This window comes from Thalassophryne amazonica, chromosome 14, assembly GCF_902500255.1.
Source record: "Thalassophryne amazonica chromosome 14, fThaAma1.1, whole genome shotgun sequence".
Classification (NCBI taxonomy): Eukaryota; Metazoa; Chordata; class Actinopteri; order Batrachoidiformes; family Batrachoididae; genus Thalassophryne; species Thalassophryne amazonica.
This window is the reverse complement of record NC_047116.1, coordinates 45,481,943-45,500,028: the sequence shown is the minus strand read 5'-3', so window position 1 is coordinate 45,500,028 and position 18,086 is coordinate 45,481,943. Positions and strand designations below refer to the sequence as shown.

General features: G+C 39.1%; 1 protein-coding gene across 2 annotated transcripts; it reads right to left on the bottom strand.

The window, feature by feature from the left end:
* Positions 1–1,515: 1,515 nt before the first annotated feature.
* LOC117524598 (ADP-ribosylation factor-like protein 6) lies at positions 1,516–17,623 on the bottom strand. 2 transcript variants are annotated; one of them, XM_034186410.1, is made up of 8 exons: positions 17,170–17,623; positions 16,070–16,131; positions 15,880–15,948; positions 15,683–15,777; positions 13,020–13,149; positions 10,260–10,315; positions 10,133–10,145; positions 1,516–1,673 (listed from the first exon to the last, which is right to left on the bottom strand). In XM_034186410.1, exons 1-8 carry the CDS (start codon positions 17,290–17,292, stop codon positions 1,640–1,642), a joined length of 582 nt encoding a protein of 193 aa, XP_034042301.1. In that variant the 5' UTR covers positions 17,293–17,623; the 3' UTR covers positions 1,516–1,639. The 2 variants fall into 2 exon arrangements, with proteins under 2 accessions (XP_034042301.1, XP_034042302.1); XM_034186411.1 differs by lacking the exon at positions 10,133–10,145 and having other exon boundaries at positions 1,522–1,673; positions 17,170–17,621.
* Positions 17,624–18,086: the final 463 nt, after the last annotated feature.

Here is an 18,086-nt window from a genome sequence, read left to right as displayed (position 1 = left end):
CTTTGAAACAGTTGGACCTACTAAGTCCAGGTCGTTCTGAAGCGCTATACAAGTGGTCTTCTCTTCTGATAATTCTTTTCATTCCTCTATCAGAAATCTTTGGAGAAGCACCTGGTCGTGGCCGGTTTATGGTGAAATTATTATTATGGCCCCAATAGTACTCAGTGCAACATTCAGAAGTTTAGAAATTCTCCTGTAACCAGTGCCATCAATAAGTTTTGGTAATGAGACAGATTTTTATTGGCCATGATTTGAGACTGAACCAGCTGATAATAATTTCGCTGACAAGGGGCAGGACTGCTTTCTAATTACTGATAGATTTCAGCTGGTGTCTTGGCTTTCCATGCCTTTTTGCACTTCCCTTTCTTCAGGTGTTCAACACTTTTTCCCTGTGCCATTTCATATTACTGCACATAATTTATGGACATCTATTGTTTGATTTCTTTGTATGTGTAAATTACTTGGGTTGTCACTGACATCTGGTGAAAATGTCATGTTGGTAGCACCTTTAGAAATATGTTTACTGAAAAAAATGGTGACGTGTTTAATACTTATTTTACCTGCTGTATATAATACAGATTGCGTCCACTTTTGTGGTAAGTGATACATTGATGTTGTTTAAGAGTAACTTTTAGGGGGGGTTGTCAAATAGTATACAAATAATGAATGTTTATGAGTTCAATGGTATGAATATTTCATGAGGTGAAAGCTGGAACGAAGCCTCGTTGAATGGTTTGTTCCAGTTTTCACCGAATTAAATATTCATCCATTGAAAGAATGTAAGAAAAACATTCGTTTGTTTTATATAACATCTAAAATAGATCCTTGTCATTTGATATTTTGTTAATTTATAAACAACAGAAAAGGGACTTACATTTTGGTGTTCCGCTGTAACGTGTAGTCCAGTGATGCTGTGCACTGACTTCGGACGTCCATTAAAAAAAAAGACTTTGTGTAGTTCCTCAGTCCAGCCAAAAATCACATCAGCATTTTATGTGAATAGGTCTTCATGCATCCAGACGGCTTACAGCGGAGTGGATTTTGTGTGTGTGTGTGTGTGTGTGTGTTACAAGCAGTGTCAGTTAGCTCAATCAAATCATCATGTCATTGTCCCCCGCACGCGCACACACACGCAACCAGGTCGGTTGACTGTGTACGTCCTCAGTGTAGCGAAAAAAAAATCACGTCACAAATGAGTCCAGCTTTTCTTTCTTTCTTCCTGCTAACAGACAGCACAGAGGATTTGTTTTGTGTGTGCACGCGCGCAGTCACATGTGCGCGTGTGCTCGATCATGCGTGCGTGCGTGTGGGGGGACAGTGCAATGGTACCAAATGCATGGAACCAAATTTGCACTCTAAATGGAACCAAGCCGCACTCTAAATGCAATGCAACATGTCAACATGAATTAATCCATGTCATGTGACATACAAAGCACCAATCAAATGATAAGGATCCACTCAGCTGTTATATAAATTTTATGTATGGTGTGAAAATTCATGTATAATATATATATATTTTAAAGAAACTACTGTTTAACAGGAAGTTGCAGGAGATGGGGCCTACAACGTCAGATGTGACAAACACGTCCAAGTAGAGAATGAGATCCAGTTACTGTATCCATCTTGTTCATAGGCATTTTCATGCAGTCAAATGTTCATTGTTTTGATACGATCTGGTAGGGAGTAGAAAAAAGCAAGCATATTTTGTATTACAACATAATCTACTAAGGCTTTTTAACACAGACAAGACAAAGAATAGTGGTTCTCAAGCGATCTGAAGCAAATACCACTAGGGATGTTCCGATCCACATTTTTCCACTTCGGATCTTGATACCTGAATTTGGATATCTGCCGATATCAATATTATTCCGCTCTTTGCTTTAATATTAATTTGTCATTATTGTTGATTTTATATGAGGATATTTTGTATCCCCAGTTATACAGCTTCATGATGAAGTGATATGCAGGAGGATTTTCTTAAAAAGACCTGAAGGTTCAGTTACAATTTGCCAGAAGGTACATCTGAGATGCAAGCCTAGATTTGATATTTTGGTGAAAGAATTAAGTACTTTTATTTATTTTTTTTGGTGTCTTTTTTTGGCATTTTGGAAATGCGCTCCTTCCTCAAAATGGTACATATATTTGCACACAATTTTTGGGGTACCCCTGTGACAGAGTATGCTTGATTTTTTTTTTTTTTTTCACAGCCATATCAGGGACCGTGGGGTATTACTGGTGACGGTGTTCTGTTGAGATGAGCTTTTCTGTTGAGTTGCGCTGCCCATAGCGGAGCACGTTTACATGACCATAATAATCAGATCATTTAGTAATCTGATCTCTCGTGTTTACAAGCACTTTAGTAATCCGATAATCAGAAAAACCTGGTTTACATGATTTCAGTTCATAACTTCAGTTTCTTTCAAAGTGGAGAAAAGAGAAATGGCAGGTCTTCGTAGACAGAGAAAGAGACTCTCTTCAAGAAATTAGCTGTTTAGAATGCTGAAACGCACAAATGTAAAAGAATGAAATAAGTCTGATTGTCATACATGTTTATGTACATGTAAATGGGGCCATTGTTGGGTCAGTGGCTGAAGTTTCATGTCTTGAACACCAGATGGCACACCTGCCCCGAGTACATGTACCGTTGTAAAGATAGAGCGTATTTCTAAAATGCCACAAGAACCCACCAAAAAAACAAATGAATGTACTTATAATTTACTAATATTTGGAATCATTCTGGGTAATACCTGGTTCACATGGCAAGATTTTAAAATTACCTGTAGGTTATCAATACCTGAGAGACCACTCACATGGCGATTCAAAAAAATCATAGATCTAACACTTGTCATTGTACAGTGTGTGGTGTGCAGCCACAAGGTAAAGACAACATACAAACAGGTTTCACACATGAACATTTCCAGGTCAGACAGGAAATCTCACAAAACCTCTCGAGATTAAATATGACTTCGGAGGAAACAATCATGGTGGACGAGGGAGAACCAATGGAGATAGTTTGTGGATGATACGAAAAGAAAAGGCGTTGGTTAAAGGAGTGGAGACTGCGTGAGCACCGGACCTTCTGGTGCACCATGACAGCTGTTTTGATTTTGGATTCCCATCCGTGTGTCCATCCTCTCACTTTCTGATTGGCTATACATCACATTCAGCAGGCTGCATGCTTGTTTGTGGTTGGGTTACACCCAACACGCTGGGATATCGGGCCAAGGCAATCCAACATGTTGAACATCCACGATTTGAGGTCTGAGCAGTCCTGACATCCTTCTGAGCAGACTAGAGTACTCTTAACACACCACACATGGCAGGAATATCTGATAAGATTATGTTTAGAACCATCATGATAGGTGGAGCGTCATTAGGATTGTCGGAAGGGGAAGACTGGGTCAGATATTGGCATAATTATCTTGCCATGTGAACCAGGCTTAATTTGTCGCACCCTTCCTGCCAGCTTCTTTTGTCTTTCTGCCCCCGGCTAAAAATTCCTTGTGCTCTTTAATGTGGTGCTTTTTTCAAATATTTGCAAACATTGCAAGTTGCCATTTTGCTTTGCGGTGTTCCACACAGCAGACATGATGAAAAGTTGGTCAGCGACAGTGCTGCTTAATGCTCACCTGCTGGTTGACTGTGGGCTGCGGAGGCAGGAAAACTCTGCAGGTTGTATCGAAAATTTCTGATCTGTGAATTACATTGGTATCGAAACCCAATACCAATATTGGATTGGATCGGCCCCATCCCTAAATACTACCCCACCATCAAGTCACCTCACATTACATGTGACAAGACTCATATAGTAATTGGGTTTACTTCAGTTGTATAATAATATTTTAATATGTTTGGCAGCCTCATTTTGTGACACATTCAGAGTAGTACAACAGAGTAGAAAGTACTGCTGGTGGTACTCACACCAGTTTCAAATCCACTGTGTATAATACAAAAAATAAAATACATAATGAAAGAAAAATTGTTCGATTTTTACAGAAAGTGCATTCTGTAAGTCAAAAATAAACTTTCTGTCACACAGACACCAACACAACAGAACAATAAACTGGGATTTTTTTTTTTGTTTGTTTTTTTGTTTTCTAAATCTGTTAGTAAACTTTTTCCCTTGTGCAATGAAACTGCAGTCCTGTCCAGAATTTAAAATATGTTGACAAACAAATATTAAAGAACCACGTTTGTTTAATCTGAATAGTTATTAAAATTTCATACGTTATTGAACAATAAAACAAAATTATGTCATAGTTCAATTAAAAATGATAGAAAATGAACTTGTTGCACATTTTGATGAGTTTACAGTAAATCATCATTTCCACATCAGTGAATATGTCTTGGACTTGCTTTGCATCTTCAAGAAATACAAGGAACAGTATGGTACTGTTTTTTTGTTTGTTTGGTTTTTCAAAATCTGTTTGGAGAAGGCAGTTCTTTAAAAATAAGTGGGTACAAGATGGAGACTCATGAGGGAAGCCACCAAGAAGCTGATTACTTTGAAGGATTTATGGGTGATTCTTAGACTACGGGCACTTATTATGTCCTTTGATCATATTGTATGAAAAACAGAAAAAAGGGGAAATTTCACACTTTTATAGTTATCTTTACAATGAAAGTGTGTTAAGAACTTTGTTCTAGTAGTCTATGATGACTTTTTCAACTTTTTTCAGCATTATATGCAAATATTGCTGTTTTGTGCTTGTCCCACACCCAGACTTTTGATCTTCAATGATAAAAATGAATGGTAAAGAAACGTTTTTTCTAATGTTTTAAAATATCTCTGAATGAAATATCAGTAAAATAAAACATAATTGGTATTCAATGTCATACAACTGTTGTGATTTTTTTAAACAAAATGTAGTTGTCCCACACTATTGACGTAATTTCCACCACAACACTGTAATGTCCCTTTAAACAGTTTGTATGAAAGATTGTTTGGGTAGTTTCTATGGAGATAAACAGTGACATCAGAGCACATGCATATAGCGCCAAATCACAACAAACAGTTGTCCCAAGGCGCTTTATATTGTAAGGCAATGGTGTGGTGGAAATTACATTTACAAGGCCAATAGTGCCCGTAGTTAAAGAATCACCCTTATAGGCTTCCCTAGCTGTGATTCAAGACACAGCACAACTTTGTTCTGTTGCATCATCACCCACAACCACATGGTGGAGTGCAACAGAGAACAGGGCTGTGAAAACTCCACGGATCCGAGGAATTCCGCGGATTTCATCATAGGGGTGGGGGTTTGTTAGTGTTGTACTCTGTAATTGTGATCATCACTGAGTTTTTAAAATGCCTATCACAAAGCGTTTCCTTTTTTACAACACCGTGCAAGTTTGATGAGTCCGCGGACTCTGATCTGTGTATTACAGAAACAAATCTGTGTCCTCGGATCCACGAAACTTTGCGGAGGCAAAATGCCACTCAAAGCTTTTAACTGTCGTAAAGCGGGGCTGATTGGTTGCTGCGGCGATGCTGTGTGGCTCCTGCAAGATGCTTAAGCTAAACATAGCATGTGGACATCGCAAACTTTTAGAGCACTCAAGTTTAGAAGAGGAATTTTGCAGCATGTCTGTGTCAAGGAGCGACGTCAGACAGAGAGAAAATGGTGCGAAAGACGGTTTGAAAAAGTTTGACAAGGACAAGAATCCGTGGAATTGTCGCTGGCTTCATGAACACACCTGAATGAAAAAAAAAATTTAAAAAAGGGAAAAGTGAACTGTGCTATCAGGAAACACGGTAAGAATTTTTCTGTCCCTGGAAAATAAACATTGTGCTGTTCAAACAGGATTTATGTGACTCTTTTTTTTTATTATTAATCTAGACTTTCTTTCATTGAAAAAACACATTGTGGCTTTGAATGGATTTAAGTGAATTTACACAAGAATGTAAATGAGTTTTTATTAATGTAAACTTGTTTCATGGGAAAAAGACACCGTGGCTTTGAATGGATTTACAGGAATTTACACAACAATATGTTTTTTTAATATAAGGTATGTTATTGATATTTTACCATGATTTTCAAAATCTTCTCCAAGCTTTAGCTGTGGTTTTTAAAATGCTTTAACAGTTTTTTCAGTCTTCATGAATTTCATGTTGTTTAACTGTTCTGATGCTTAACGCATAATTTGGTTTACAATTAAAAGGAAAATCATTCCAGCTCCTACTTCCACATCATATTCTGTTATTTCAACATGATCATTGACCGTTTCAATGAAAGTTTGAATCTAGGATCATTTAAATATGCACTTCTTTTGAAATTTTTTTTCTTCCAGGAGATGCTGAAAATGTATAATTAGATACAAAATTAATTTGGTTTCTGGGGCCCCGTGGGCCCTAGACCCCGGTTCGACCCCCTGCAAATTTTCCTCAGATTTCACAATTTTCATTACACAGCGCTGAGAGAAGTAATTTAATACAAGAAAACAACTCAGATCTACCTCTGAGTCTCCCAGGTTCCTTGGCAAAATGGAGCTGAAATTTCATGTGTTTTTTCAGAAAATCCTTTTCTGTGCCACTCTGCCATGTAACTGTAACTCGTGATGCAACAGACCACAGTTGCACCATGCCCAGACTCTCCAGTCACAGACACATAAGTGTATAACTCATTCAAAATAGTCTTTGGTGTCTTGACGACTTCTCTCACTTGTCTCATTCTTGTGTGGCCGCTCAAGTTTGAGAACTGCCTACTATAGAAATAGTTATCATAGAGTATAACATATTGCTTAATTTTTTTTGTGATTGATATAAGTGAAGTCCAAGTCATATTAAATGTTCATGTATCCATCCTTTGTCAAAAAAAGGCTGTAAAATGATGATTACTGTAAATTCAGTGAAATGTGCCGTAATTTCACTATATAAAAGTTTTTTTCTTTAAAAAAAATGTATTATAAAAGATTGGAGATTTTATTAAATCGAATTATCCAAAATAGTTTCATTTGCAATTACAGTAGTCCCTCGCTATAACGTGGTTCACCTTTCGTGGCCTCGCAGTTTCGCGGATTTTTTTAGTGCAATTTTGCATGCTTCTTTTTTTTGCGTCATTTGCCTGTGAGCACACTTTGAGTGAGCAGTGGTCCACCCAACTCGTCGGATTTTCATTGCGAGGAAAATGTGTGAACGATTTGGAGCTTTGCTGCATCAGATATTTCCAGAAACTGAGAGACAGCTAGGTGGAAACGATTCGGAGGATTCAGACGGCTTTCAGGGAGTGTTACAATCGGTGCAAGACAGCGCACAATGGCTGAGGGCGCGCCACGCTCCGAATGGCAATCGACAGGCTGGAACGACCAGATCATTTCCAAACTGAATGCTGTGTTGATCCGGGACGTCGTCTGACTACCAGAGAAATGGCAGAAGATGTGCACATAGCACTTTTTTGCCACATTCCACTGTTACAGGAGTTTTTGTCATGGAAAGAGGAGCGGAGGAATTCACCACGGAGCCGCTAATGGCACGGGACAAAAGCACCTCCGTGTTTGTCTCACAGGACATGTTGTAACATGCCCAGCTCTTGCACCATTTGGAAGATTCAGACGGCTTTCGGTGGCTTTTCAGTCGTGTGACTATCCGAGAAATTGTGGATGAGCTGGACATGCCACAACATGTCCTGTGAGGCTCCATCACGGCGTTGCTTTTTGTCCCACGCCATTAGCGGCTCCGTCCCGACGCACAAATTTCTCCGCACGTGTTTTCATGACAAAACCTCCTGTAACAGTGGAATGTGGTGAAAAAGTGCTATGTGCACATCTTCTGCTATTTCTCTGGTAGTCAGACGACGTCCCGGATCAACACAGCATTCAGTTTGGAAATGATCTGGTCGTTTCAGCCTGTCGATCGCCGCTCGGAACACGGCGCGCCCTCTGCCATTGTGCGCCGTCTTTAAACCGGTTGTAACACTCCTTAATCTGTGTGATCCCCATAGAATTGTCCCTGAAAGCCGTCTGAATCTTCCGAATGGTTTCCACCTGGCTGTCTCTCACGTTTTCTGGAAAAATTTGATGCAGCAAAGCTCCAAATCGTTCAGACATTTTCCTCGCAATGAAAATCCGACGAGGGGGGTGGACCACTGCTCACTCAAAGCCTGCTCACAGGCGAATGACGCAACCAACAGGCGTGACAAAAACACCAATGCGCACAAAGGTTCAAGCTTGGCTGATGCAAGCGCACATGATTCAAATCCATATAGTTTTTGCAAAAAATAAAAAGGTCGGATAGTTTTCTAACAGAACTTGTATATTAATTGTAAAAACTAACACTGACTACTTCGCAGATTTCGCTTATTGCGATAAACGAGGGACCACTGTGTTCCCAAACATATTTTCAATTCTCTTCTTAAAATATAACGTTGCCATTAATTCTGAACAGGACTAAATGTGCACATACAGTGCATCCAGAAAGTGCTTTAGTTTTTTTTTTTTTACATTTTGTTATGTTACAGCCTTATTCCAAAACGGATGAAATAACTTTTTTCCTCTAAACTCTACACACAATACCTTATACAAGTAATAGCAATGTGAAAAAAGTTTGTGTTTTTTAGATTTTTTGCAAATTTATAAAAACAAACAAACAAACAAAAAACTAAGAAACCACATGTACATAATTATTCACAGCCTTTGCTATGAAGCTCAAAATTGAGCTCAGGAGCCTCCTGTTTCCACTGATCATCCTTGAGATGTTTCTACAGATTAACTGGAGTCCACCGAGGGTAAATTCAGTTGATTGGACATGATTTGGAAAGGCACACACCTGTCTACATATAGGGTCCCACATTTGACAGAACATGTCAGAGCACAAACCAAGCATGAAGTCAAAGGAATTGTCTGTAGACCTCTGAAACAGGATTGTCTTGAGGCACAAACCTGGGGAAGGGTATAGAAACATTTCTGCTGCTTTGAAGGTCCCAGTGAGCACAGTGGCCTCCATCACCCATAAATGTAAGAAGTTCAGATCCACCAGATCTTTTCCTAGAGCTATCAGAGCAATCAGGGGTGAAGGGCCTTAGACAGGGAGGTGACCAAGAACCTGATGGTCACTCTCTCAGAGCTCCAGCATTCCTCTCTGGAGAGAGAAGAACCTTCCAGAAAGACAACCATCTCTGCAACAATCCACCAATCAGGCCTGTATGGTAGCATGGCCAGACGGAAGCCACTCCTTAGTAAAAGGCACATGGCAGCCCACCTGGAGTTTGTCAAAAGACACCTGAAGGACTCAGAGCATCAGAAACGGGATTCTCTGTTCTGATGAGACAACGATTGAACTCTTTGTTGTGAATGCCAGATGCCATGTTTGGAAGAAACCAGGCATCATCCCTACAGTGAAGCCTGGTGGTCGCAGCATCATGCTGTGGGGATGTTTTTCAGCGGAAGAAACTGGGAGATTAGGTCGGATTAAGTGAAAGATAAATACAGCAATGTACACAGACATCCTGGATATCTTGACCTCAGACAGAGGTGAGGTGATGGTTCATCTTTCAACAGGACAGTGACCCTAAGCACACAGCCAAGATATCAAAGGAGTGGCTTCAGGGAAACTCTGTGAATGAAGTTGAGTGGCCCAGCGAGAGCCCAGACCTGAGTCCAACTGAACATCTCTGGAGAGATCTGAAAATGATGGTGCACTGATGCTCCCCATCCAACCTGAAGGAGCTTGAGAGGTGCTGCAAAGAGGAATGGGCAAAACTGCCAAAAGACAGATGCACCAAGCTTGTGTCATCATATTCAAGAAGCCTTAAAGGTGTAATTGCTGCCAAAGGTGCATCAACAAAGTATAGAGCAAAGGGTGTGAATATTTATTTACATGCGATTTCTTAGTTTTATTTATTTATTTATTTTTATAAATTTGCAAAAATAATAATTAAAAAAACCCTTTTCATGCCGTTATGGGGTGTTATGAGTAGATTTTGAGGGAAAATTAATTTACTCCATTTTGGAATAAGGCTGTAACATAACAAAATGTGGAAAAAGTGAAACGCTGTGAATATTTTCCAGATGCACTGTAAGCCTAATTCTTCTGATTGTTCCAATTCTAAATGCATGTTGCTTTTGTGCTCCTTCAATGGCTCCATCCTAAGAAACACAACAACCACAACACATTGACATGTCCCACTGTAATACTCACTGTGCAATTTGTGCTGTGCGTGTTGAAAAAGACACATCTCAGTATGGCGTACAGACAGTTTTGGCACACTGACATTGAAAATCATCAGTTTAAGCGGTTTTATTGAATCTATTGTAAGCATCATTACCTTGAAGCCAGTCCAGCCCTTCCTGTAGTCCCTCTCCTCTTATAGCATTACTGGCACTGGAAAAGGAGAAGTTTTTGTGGTACAGTAAGCTCTCTGTGGCACATGTTCATTTTCACATGACTTTACTCAGATCCTGGATGTTTAAACCAGTCCAGCTCTTAATCCATCCGCCTTCCATCTGTCTAATGAGTAAACAGGGTGTAAAATAACCATAATAGAAACAAGTGCGCTTCTGAAATGACTGCTTGATTCTGCACCACCCCATAATGTTTAACTAATGAGCCATGGCAACAGAGGTGATTCTTTGCCAAATGAACAGGCCCATAAACATGCCAAGGAATGGGTCAGTTCATCGTATCTATAAAATACAGTAATTCAAGCAAGGGACACATATGATATTGCAGATGAGATTATAGTGGAGTTGAGCTCTATTTACTGAAATTATAATGTGATTTTCTTTAAAACATGCAACAATACTGATTTCTTATGATCCCAGCATATGTTGAAGCTAAAAATGAAAGAAAGTAAAGGGTTTAGTTTGAGTTTTGCATGCCTTTACTTACAACCCCAATTCCAGTGAAGTCGAGCCGTTGTGTAAAATGTAAATAAAAACAACACAATGATTTGCTAATGCTCTTCAACCTATATTCAATTGAATACACCACAAAGACAAGATATTTAATGTTCAAACTGATAAACTTTATTGTTTTTGTGCAAATATTTGCTCATTTTTCAAAAAAGTTGGGACAGGGCAACAAAAGAGTGGGAAAGTTGATGAATGCTCAAAGAACACCTAATTGGAAACAGGTGAGTGTCATGAAAGGGTACAAAGGAGCATCCCAAAAGGCTCAGCCATTCACAAGTAAAGATGGGGCGAGGATCACCACTTTGTGAACAACTGCGTGAGAAAGTAGTCCAACAGTTTAAGAACAGTGTTTCTCAACGCTCAATTGCAAGGAATTTAGGGATTCCATCATCTACAGTCCATAATATAATCAGAAGATTCAGAGAATCTGGAGAACTTTCTACACATGAGCAGCAAGGCCGAAAAACCAACATTGAATGCCCTTGACCTTCGATCCCTCAGGCAGCACTGCATTAAAAGCTGACATCATTGTGCCAAGGATCTTACCGCGTGGGCTGAGGAACACTTCAGAAAACCACTGTCAGTTAACACAGTTCGTCGGTACATCTACAGGTGCAAGTTAAAAGTCTACCATGAAAAGCGAAAGCCAAACATCAACAACATCCAGAAATGCCGCCGCCTTCTCTGGGCCTGAGCTCATTTGAAATGGACAGATGCAAAGTGGAAAAGTGTACTGTGGTCTGATGAGTCCACATTTCATATTATTTTTGGAAATCATGGACTTCGTGCCCTCCAGACAAAAGAGGAAAAAGTTCATCCAGATTGTTGTCAGCCCAAAGTTCAGAAGCCAACATCTGTAATGGTATGGGGGTGTGTTAGTGCCCATGGCATGGGCAACTTACACATCTGTGATGGCACCATCAATGCTGAAAGGTACATCCAGGTTTTGGAGCAACACATGCTGCCATCCAAGCGTCTTTTTCAGGGATGTCCCTGCTTATTTCAGCAAGACAATGCCAAGCCATCTTCTGCACGTGTGGCTTCGTAGTAAAAGAGTGTGGGTACTAGACTGGCCTGTCTGCAGTCCAGACCTGTTGCCCATTGAAAATGTGTGGCGCATTATGAAGCGCAAAATATGACAACGGAGACCCCGGAATGTTGAACAATTGAAGCCGTACATCAAGCAAGAATGGGAAAGAATTCCACCCGCAAAGCTTCAACAATTACTGTCCTCAGATCCCAAACGCTTATTGAGTGTTGTTAGAAGGAAATGTGATGTAAAACAGTGGTAAACATACCACTGTCCCAGCTTTTTTGAAAGGTGTTGCAGGCATCCATTTCAAAATGAACAAATATTTGCACAAAAACAATAAAGTTTATCAGTTTGAACATTAAATATCTTGTCTCTTTGTGATGTATTCAATTGAATATAGGTTAAATCATTGTATTCTGTTTTTAGTTACATTTTACACAATGTCCCAACTTCATTGGAATTGGGGTTGTAAACAGTTCAAGAGACTAACCAACATGGCATGGCATCACTATTGGTCTGCGTCTGTTGTCACAGAATTGTCAGTGAAGTGATGAACAGCTAAATATTTGCCATTTAAACCCTATTTGTACAGGATTAGTTTGACATAACGAGGTGAGATAATTCAATTATTACTAGTTTCTCAGTGATTTTAGTCTGATCTAAATGTACCATTTCAGTCATTTTTACAAACTGCTTGCTCCTCTGTCAGTATAGATTTTAGAGCCTTTGTTCTTGTGGAAATGTTTTCCTCCAGAATATGTCTAGTATAAAACCCAAGTACAAATGTAAAATCTCTGCTGTTGCTACATTTATTGTCTTTCAAAATGTCCACTGAAGTACATCTATACTTGAGATAAACTGCGGAAAACTCCTTTCACACAGGATATTACTAACATGTCTATTAACATGGGATGAATATAAACTGGAGCATTTTCTTTGGATTGATTTCACAAAACGTAAAAGCCGCCAGAGTCTTTACTGACACAGTAGTGCATAGTTTGTAACAATGACTGACATGGTGCATTCAGGCAAGACTGAAATCACTGAGAAACTCGCAAATAATTTTACTACCACTTCCTAATATAAAACTAATCCTGTCCAAATAGGGGTATTGACTGAAAAATGTGACCCATATATTTACCAGATGTGCCATGGTTTGTCTTTAATGTTCTCCAGACACAACAGCTGCGAGACCTTGACAGAGGACATGGCATCCTGCAGATCCATCTTATTAGCGAAGAACAATACTGGTATCTTTCTGCTGCGGATATCTGGACAGAGATAAACACACAAACATATGAAGAAAAGTGAGTCAACAGCTGATAGCAAGAAGAAGAAAAAAAAAGTCCGGAAGCCCATTGGTGCTTATCTCTGGACACCATAGCATAATGTGCTATAACTCCCCCTGGACAGGATGCTAGTCTAACACAAGTTATTTCTCCAGCCAAGGCAAGTACCCATTTACAGCTGGGTGGACTGTGACAATGGAGAAGTGTCTTGTCCAAAGACACAGGTAGCGTGACCGTTATTCCAACCTAGGTCTACATATTAGAAACCCAACTCCAACTTATTCCACTGACCTACCTACTCATCAGAAAGAAAGTGGATGAAAAAGAAAAAATCAAAGTACCGGGTGCTGAAGGAAGAACAAGAACGTGTGGAAGATGAGGTCGTAGTAGAAGATAAAGTCACAGCAGCTCTCGAGGCTGTGACAGGCATGTGGGAATTTTGTGGATTTTCGCGGATCGCATGACCAAAATGTCTGACTTTGTGATCCATGCAAATCTGTTGATGTATGTACAGGCAGCATATGAATGTCATGGTGAAAGTGATGGCATCTTACTGTGACTACAATGTCCTGAAAATTACTGTGTAACTTCAGTCAACATGGCCTTTGTGTTCCAAGTTCAGTTTTCAGCTACTTTTGTCTTATTTTACTTGTGTTCTTTTGCCAAGGTCACACAACTAGTGCAGAGCAATCTTTGGAATTTGTGCTCAAAGTTCCTCCCAGGAGCTTAAAATGAACTGTTTCCAATCACAGCCACATATTAACTCAGCTACAACACCTAGTTATCGATCAACAACGTTAAATATCAAGGTAACGTTAGGTAATCCGCGGCATTAGCAGATGTCTGTGCTTCAACTGCCGGTGCTGCTAACTAGTAGTTTTGTATCAGTGCACTAAATCCCCATTATGCCAGGATTTAAACAATCCAGCCAACTGCAGGAAAAACAAGAATTGGCAGCAAAACACATAAGGCTGGACAACATCAAATGGTTAGTTTGATGTGGGGGGGTATGCTCCCCTGTAGACAGCAGCAACTCAGAAGAATACAGCTGTTCAGTGAGTAATACGATGGCCAGCATAACTATTTTGGACAAATTATGTCTTTTATTATGTTATTTTATTAGTTTATTTCATTACCATATTGTAATCACCACATTAATGTTTCTAGATGGTATGCAGGATTTTGTAGCTAACACATGTCCCTGTCAAGCTTATTTTTGATCTATGATAATGATCTATCTAATTAATTATATTCGGTGTAGTCTTAAGCACATCTCCCATTGCTAATTTTAGCACCTGATTAGTTATAGTATAAAAAACACCAACTAGATTCTCAGTCAGGACATTTTATCGTGAGTAATTTGTGGCAATCCTCACCGCTGTAACTCATCGTGAAGCTTTTGAAAATGTTCCGAACATTTGTGATGCTGTGACCCATCGCGATCCACAAAAGCAATCCCCTCTGATTGTAATCTGTGCTTATAAGGGGTGATATGTGTCTGTTACTTTAGTTTCATAGATGGCTTTGATTTTTTATGTATTTCATTACTGCATCTTGAAATAAATCATTTCTGCCTAAATGTGGACTTGGCTGTGAAGTCACTTTGATGCCAAGTTAAAATCACAGGATGAAACTAAAATATAAAACAGGTTTATCTGTGTTTTGGGGCCAAGCGATTTCATTGACCTGAGCAGGCAGTGATCGTGTGTAGTGGTGTGCAGTAACTGTGCACCTGGAGAGGTGGGGACGATTAGCACAGCTCAGTGTGATGCACGGCGGCACCTTGCTGAGGAGTACAGCTCATTCCTCTGGCAAAAGCACGGCAGATGTTGACCGCACACACTATGCACCTATGTTATTTGTACAGATGCAATTTCCCTCAGGGAAATTGAGGTTCCAGCAGCATTGTATAGCTGCACACAAGGTAAGAAGCACACAGAGTATCAAAAGTGAAAAAAAAAAAAACAGTTTGCAAGTATAAATATAATTGACAAATTATATATATATTGGAAAATTGGCAATGACAGACAGGCCTTAGACACATAAGAATAACAATGTGTGTCTTGAGTTAAAAGAAAAAAATACATTAAACAAAAATTGCTTTTGTATTTGTTATTCTGTATTGAAGACATATCTCCCAACAGCAACACATCCCCCTAATACTTCACATTAAGGGGATGTGTTTCTCAGATATGAATGTACGAATATGATGTATTAGTTTTGAATTTATATCGATACAGGTTGGAAAACAAGTAGTTAAAACCCCAGAAAATGGAGGAGAAAGCACCAGAGTTATTAGAAAATTATTATTTTTAATAATTATATATTATGACATTAGTATTAGAAAATCCAGGGGACAACGGCATCAGTGCACTAGTATTTATTAAAATGTGATCAATTCTAACTTCAGAAATTGTGAAAGTCAGTTGTGTGGTGTTTTATAAGAAGGCCATTGCTTATTACAGATTTTCAAAAACAAAACAAACAACTACCAAACAAACAGATTTTTCTTCACCTTCATGGTTGAGAAGAGTTTCCAGCTCTTCTTTGGTAACAACCGTTCTGAGTTTGTCGCTGCTGTCAATGACAAATATGATGGCGTGACTTTCTCTGAGGATGACAAGAAGCAAAATCAGGGTTGGGCACCATCTTAACATGTCCACATATTTCTGTTTATGTGAGTGGCGTGCAGGTTACGTGCACATTTCATACTTGTAGTAATGCTCCCATAGGTTTCTGTATCGGCTCTGCCCAGACATATCAAAGACTGTAAAAGACAAACTGCAGCCACACATAGAGGCATTGACTTTGAGTGTTAATGGTATTCAAGATTCCTAAATTATTTAAAAAAACACTATACAGTCTTTTTAAAAAAAAAAAAAACATGAGTTTTGAATTCTACCTGGAGCTCTTGAACTTCTCAATGTTGAAGCCAATTGTAGGGACTATTTCTTGGGCCTGCATCTGCATACATATGTACACACACACCCACCCACCCACACACAACATAAAAAGTATGTCAAGGTTTGGAAGAAATAGTGTTAAGAACAGTGTTGCCACAGTTATTTGAAAAGTTACTTTAATTACTTTATAAAGTTACTTCATGGGCAGCTTTATGCAGTTACTTTATTAGGAGCTGCCGACAACTTGTAACTAATTAGTAATGTAACTAATAAGGTTACTAGTAATCTACCTTGGTTACTCTTAAGATTGAGTAATCAGCAAAGTCATTAGATTCAATTAGATAGAAATTTATTGATCCCTTGGGAAGACTCCCTCAGGGAAATTGAGGTTCCAGCAGCATTGTATAGCAGCACATAGGGTAAGAAGCACACAGAGTATCAAAAGTGAAAAAAAGAAAAACAGTTTGCAAGTATAAATATAAATACAAATACACAATATAAATACTAGACATACTGATCAATACTGGTTCACTGGCTACTACTGTTCCTCTCATTCTCATTCCCAACCTCTGACTTCCTGTTACTCCTCCTCCCCGAGTGAGGAATTGTACAGTCTGATGGCCTGAGGGACAAAGGAGCTAGTCAGCAAATCAGCAAACTAATCAGCAAAGTAACTAATGCTGATACTCAACTTTGCTGATTATTCGATCTTAAAAATAACCAAGTTAGATTACTGGTTACTTTATTAGCTACATTCGGCAGCTGCTGACAAGTTGTCGGCAACTGCTAATGAAGTAACTGTATAAAGTAACTCTTCAAAGTTACTGTGGCAACACTGGTTAAGAAAGGATATTATAGATTTTTACCTAACTAACATGCTTCCACTTCTCTGACAATGCGCCAAAATGATTTGAGTGCTGAACCTAAGCAATCAGTAAATGACTGCAGTGGCAGAACAGAATTTCGAACAGGCCTCTAAGGTCTGTAATCCAAAATGATGCCTTTAAAATCTCAGTGTGAAGCACTTCTTCAGCCTCAAACACCATGTTTATGTAGAGTACTCAGATCTGCACTTCTTTACTTTTTTTTTTGTACTCACATTAGCAGGTTTGAGTTGGTTGATGATGGTCGTCTTGCCGCTGTTGTCCAGTCCCAAACACAAGACGTTCACTTCCTTCTTCCTCAGGCCGAGCCAGCATGACAGTTTATCCAACAACCCCATTAGAATTAATTAACACTACAGCGGTTAACTTATTTTAAACACATCACCCCATGGATTGTGCAGTTACTCCAAATCACAGACAATAAAGCTTATGCATCTTCTGGAAGTAAAAATGAGCAAAAACAAAACTGTGCTGTGAATAGTACCACAAGACGGGATGTGGCCTGGTCCTCACAGCTTTGGTCAGTTAATCCTGTTAAGGGGAATTAAGCACTTTGAGCCACTTGATGACTGGGACAGTGGAGGATGGAGGTTCCCAGGTTCCATTTCTAATGTATTTGGTTTATTACTCATATATCTGTGAAGGGTCTGTCTTATTTATTGTCTGAAGAAGGATGTGACACATGGCTACAGAAACCGGAGTGGCATCTCATTCTCTGCATCTTCTTTTGAAAAAGGTTCTCTACAAACTTTCCACTGGTAACCTTGACATATTACACATGACATGGATGGTTTAAAAATGGTACACGTATGGTTAAAAATACACAACAAATAACAACAAACTCTAGGTTGGTCACCACGTGAATAGATGGTCAGTGGTCCAGCAGCTCCATCTTTTGGATGAAAGCCATATGTACAATTCCAATAAAGATGAAAAATGGCCAATATATTTATGAATATCCCATGTTTTAATGCTTTGATACTATTGTTTTGTGTTTGTTTTTCCTTATATGGAAGCTGTTCCATTTTATACATTTAATAAATTATTTTATTGGATGCTTTTGTGTTGTGTGAGTACCTTTGGAACATCCTGTGATATTGGATGACAGAAATAATTTGAATTGAAATATTAA

What these genes read in the sequence shown, in the direction of transcription:
- LOC117524598 (XM_034186410.1), bottom strand. Translation starts at nt 17,292, where the DNA reads ATGGGGTTGTTGGATAAACTGTCATGCTGGCTCGGCCTGAGGAAGAAG. An exon ending in ACCAACTCAAACCTGCTAAT is followed by an intron (nt 16,132 to 17,169) that starts GTGAGTACAAAA and finishes ATATGTATGCAG; the next exon opens with ATGCAGGCCCAAGAAATAGT. An exon ending in GACAAACCATGGCACATCTG is followed by an intron (nt 10,316 to 13,019) that starts GTAAATATATGG and finishes CTCCTTTTCCAG; the next exon opens with TGCCAGTAATGCTATAAGAG.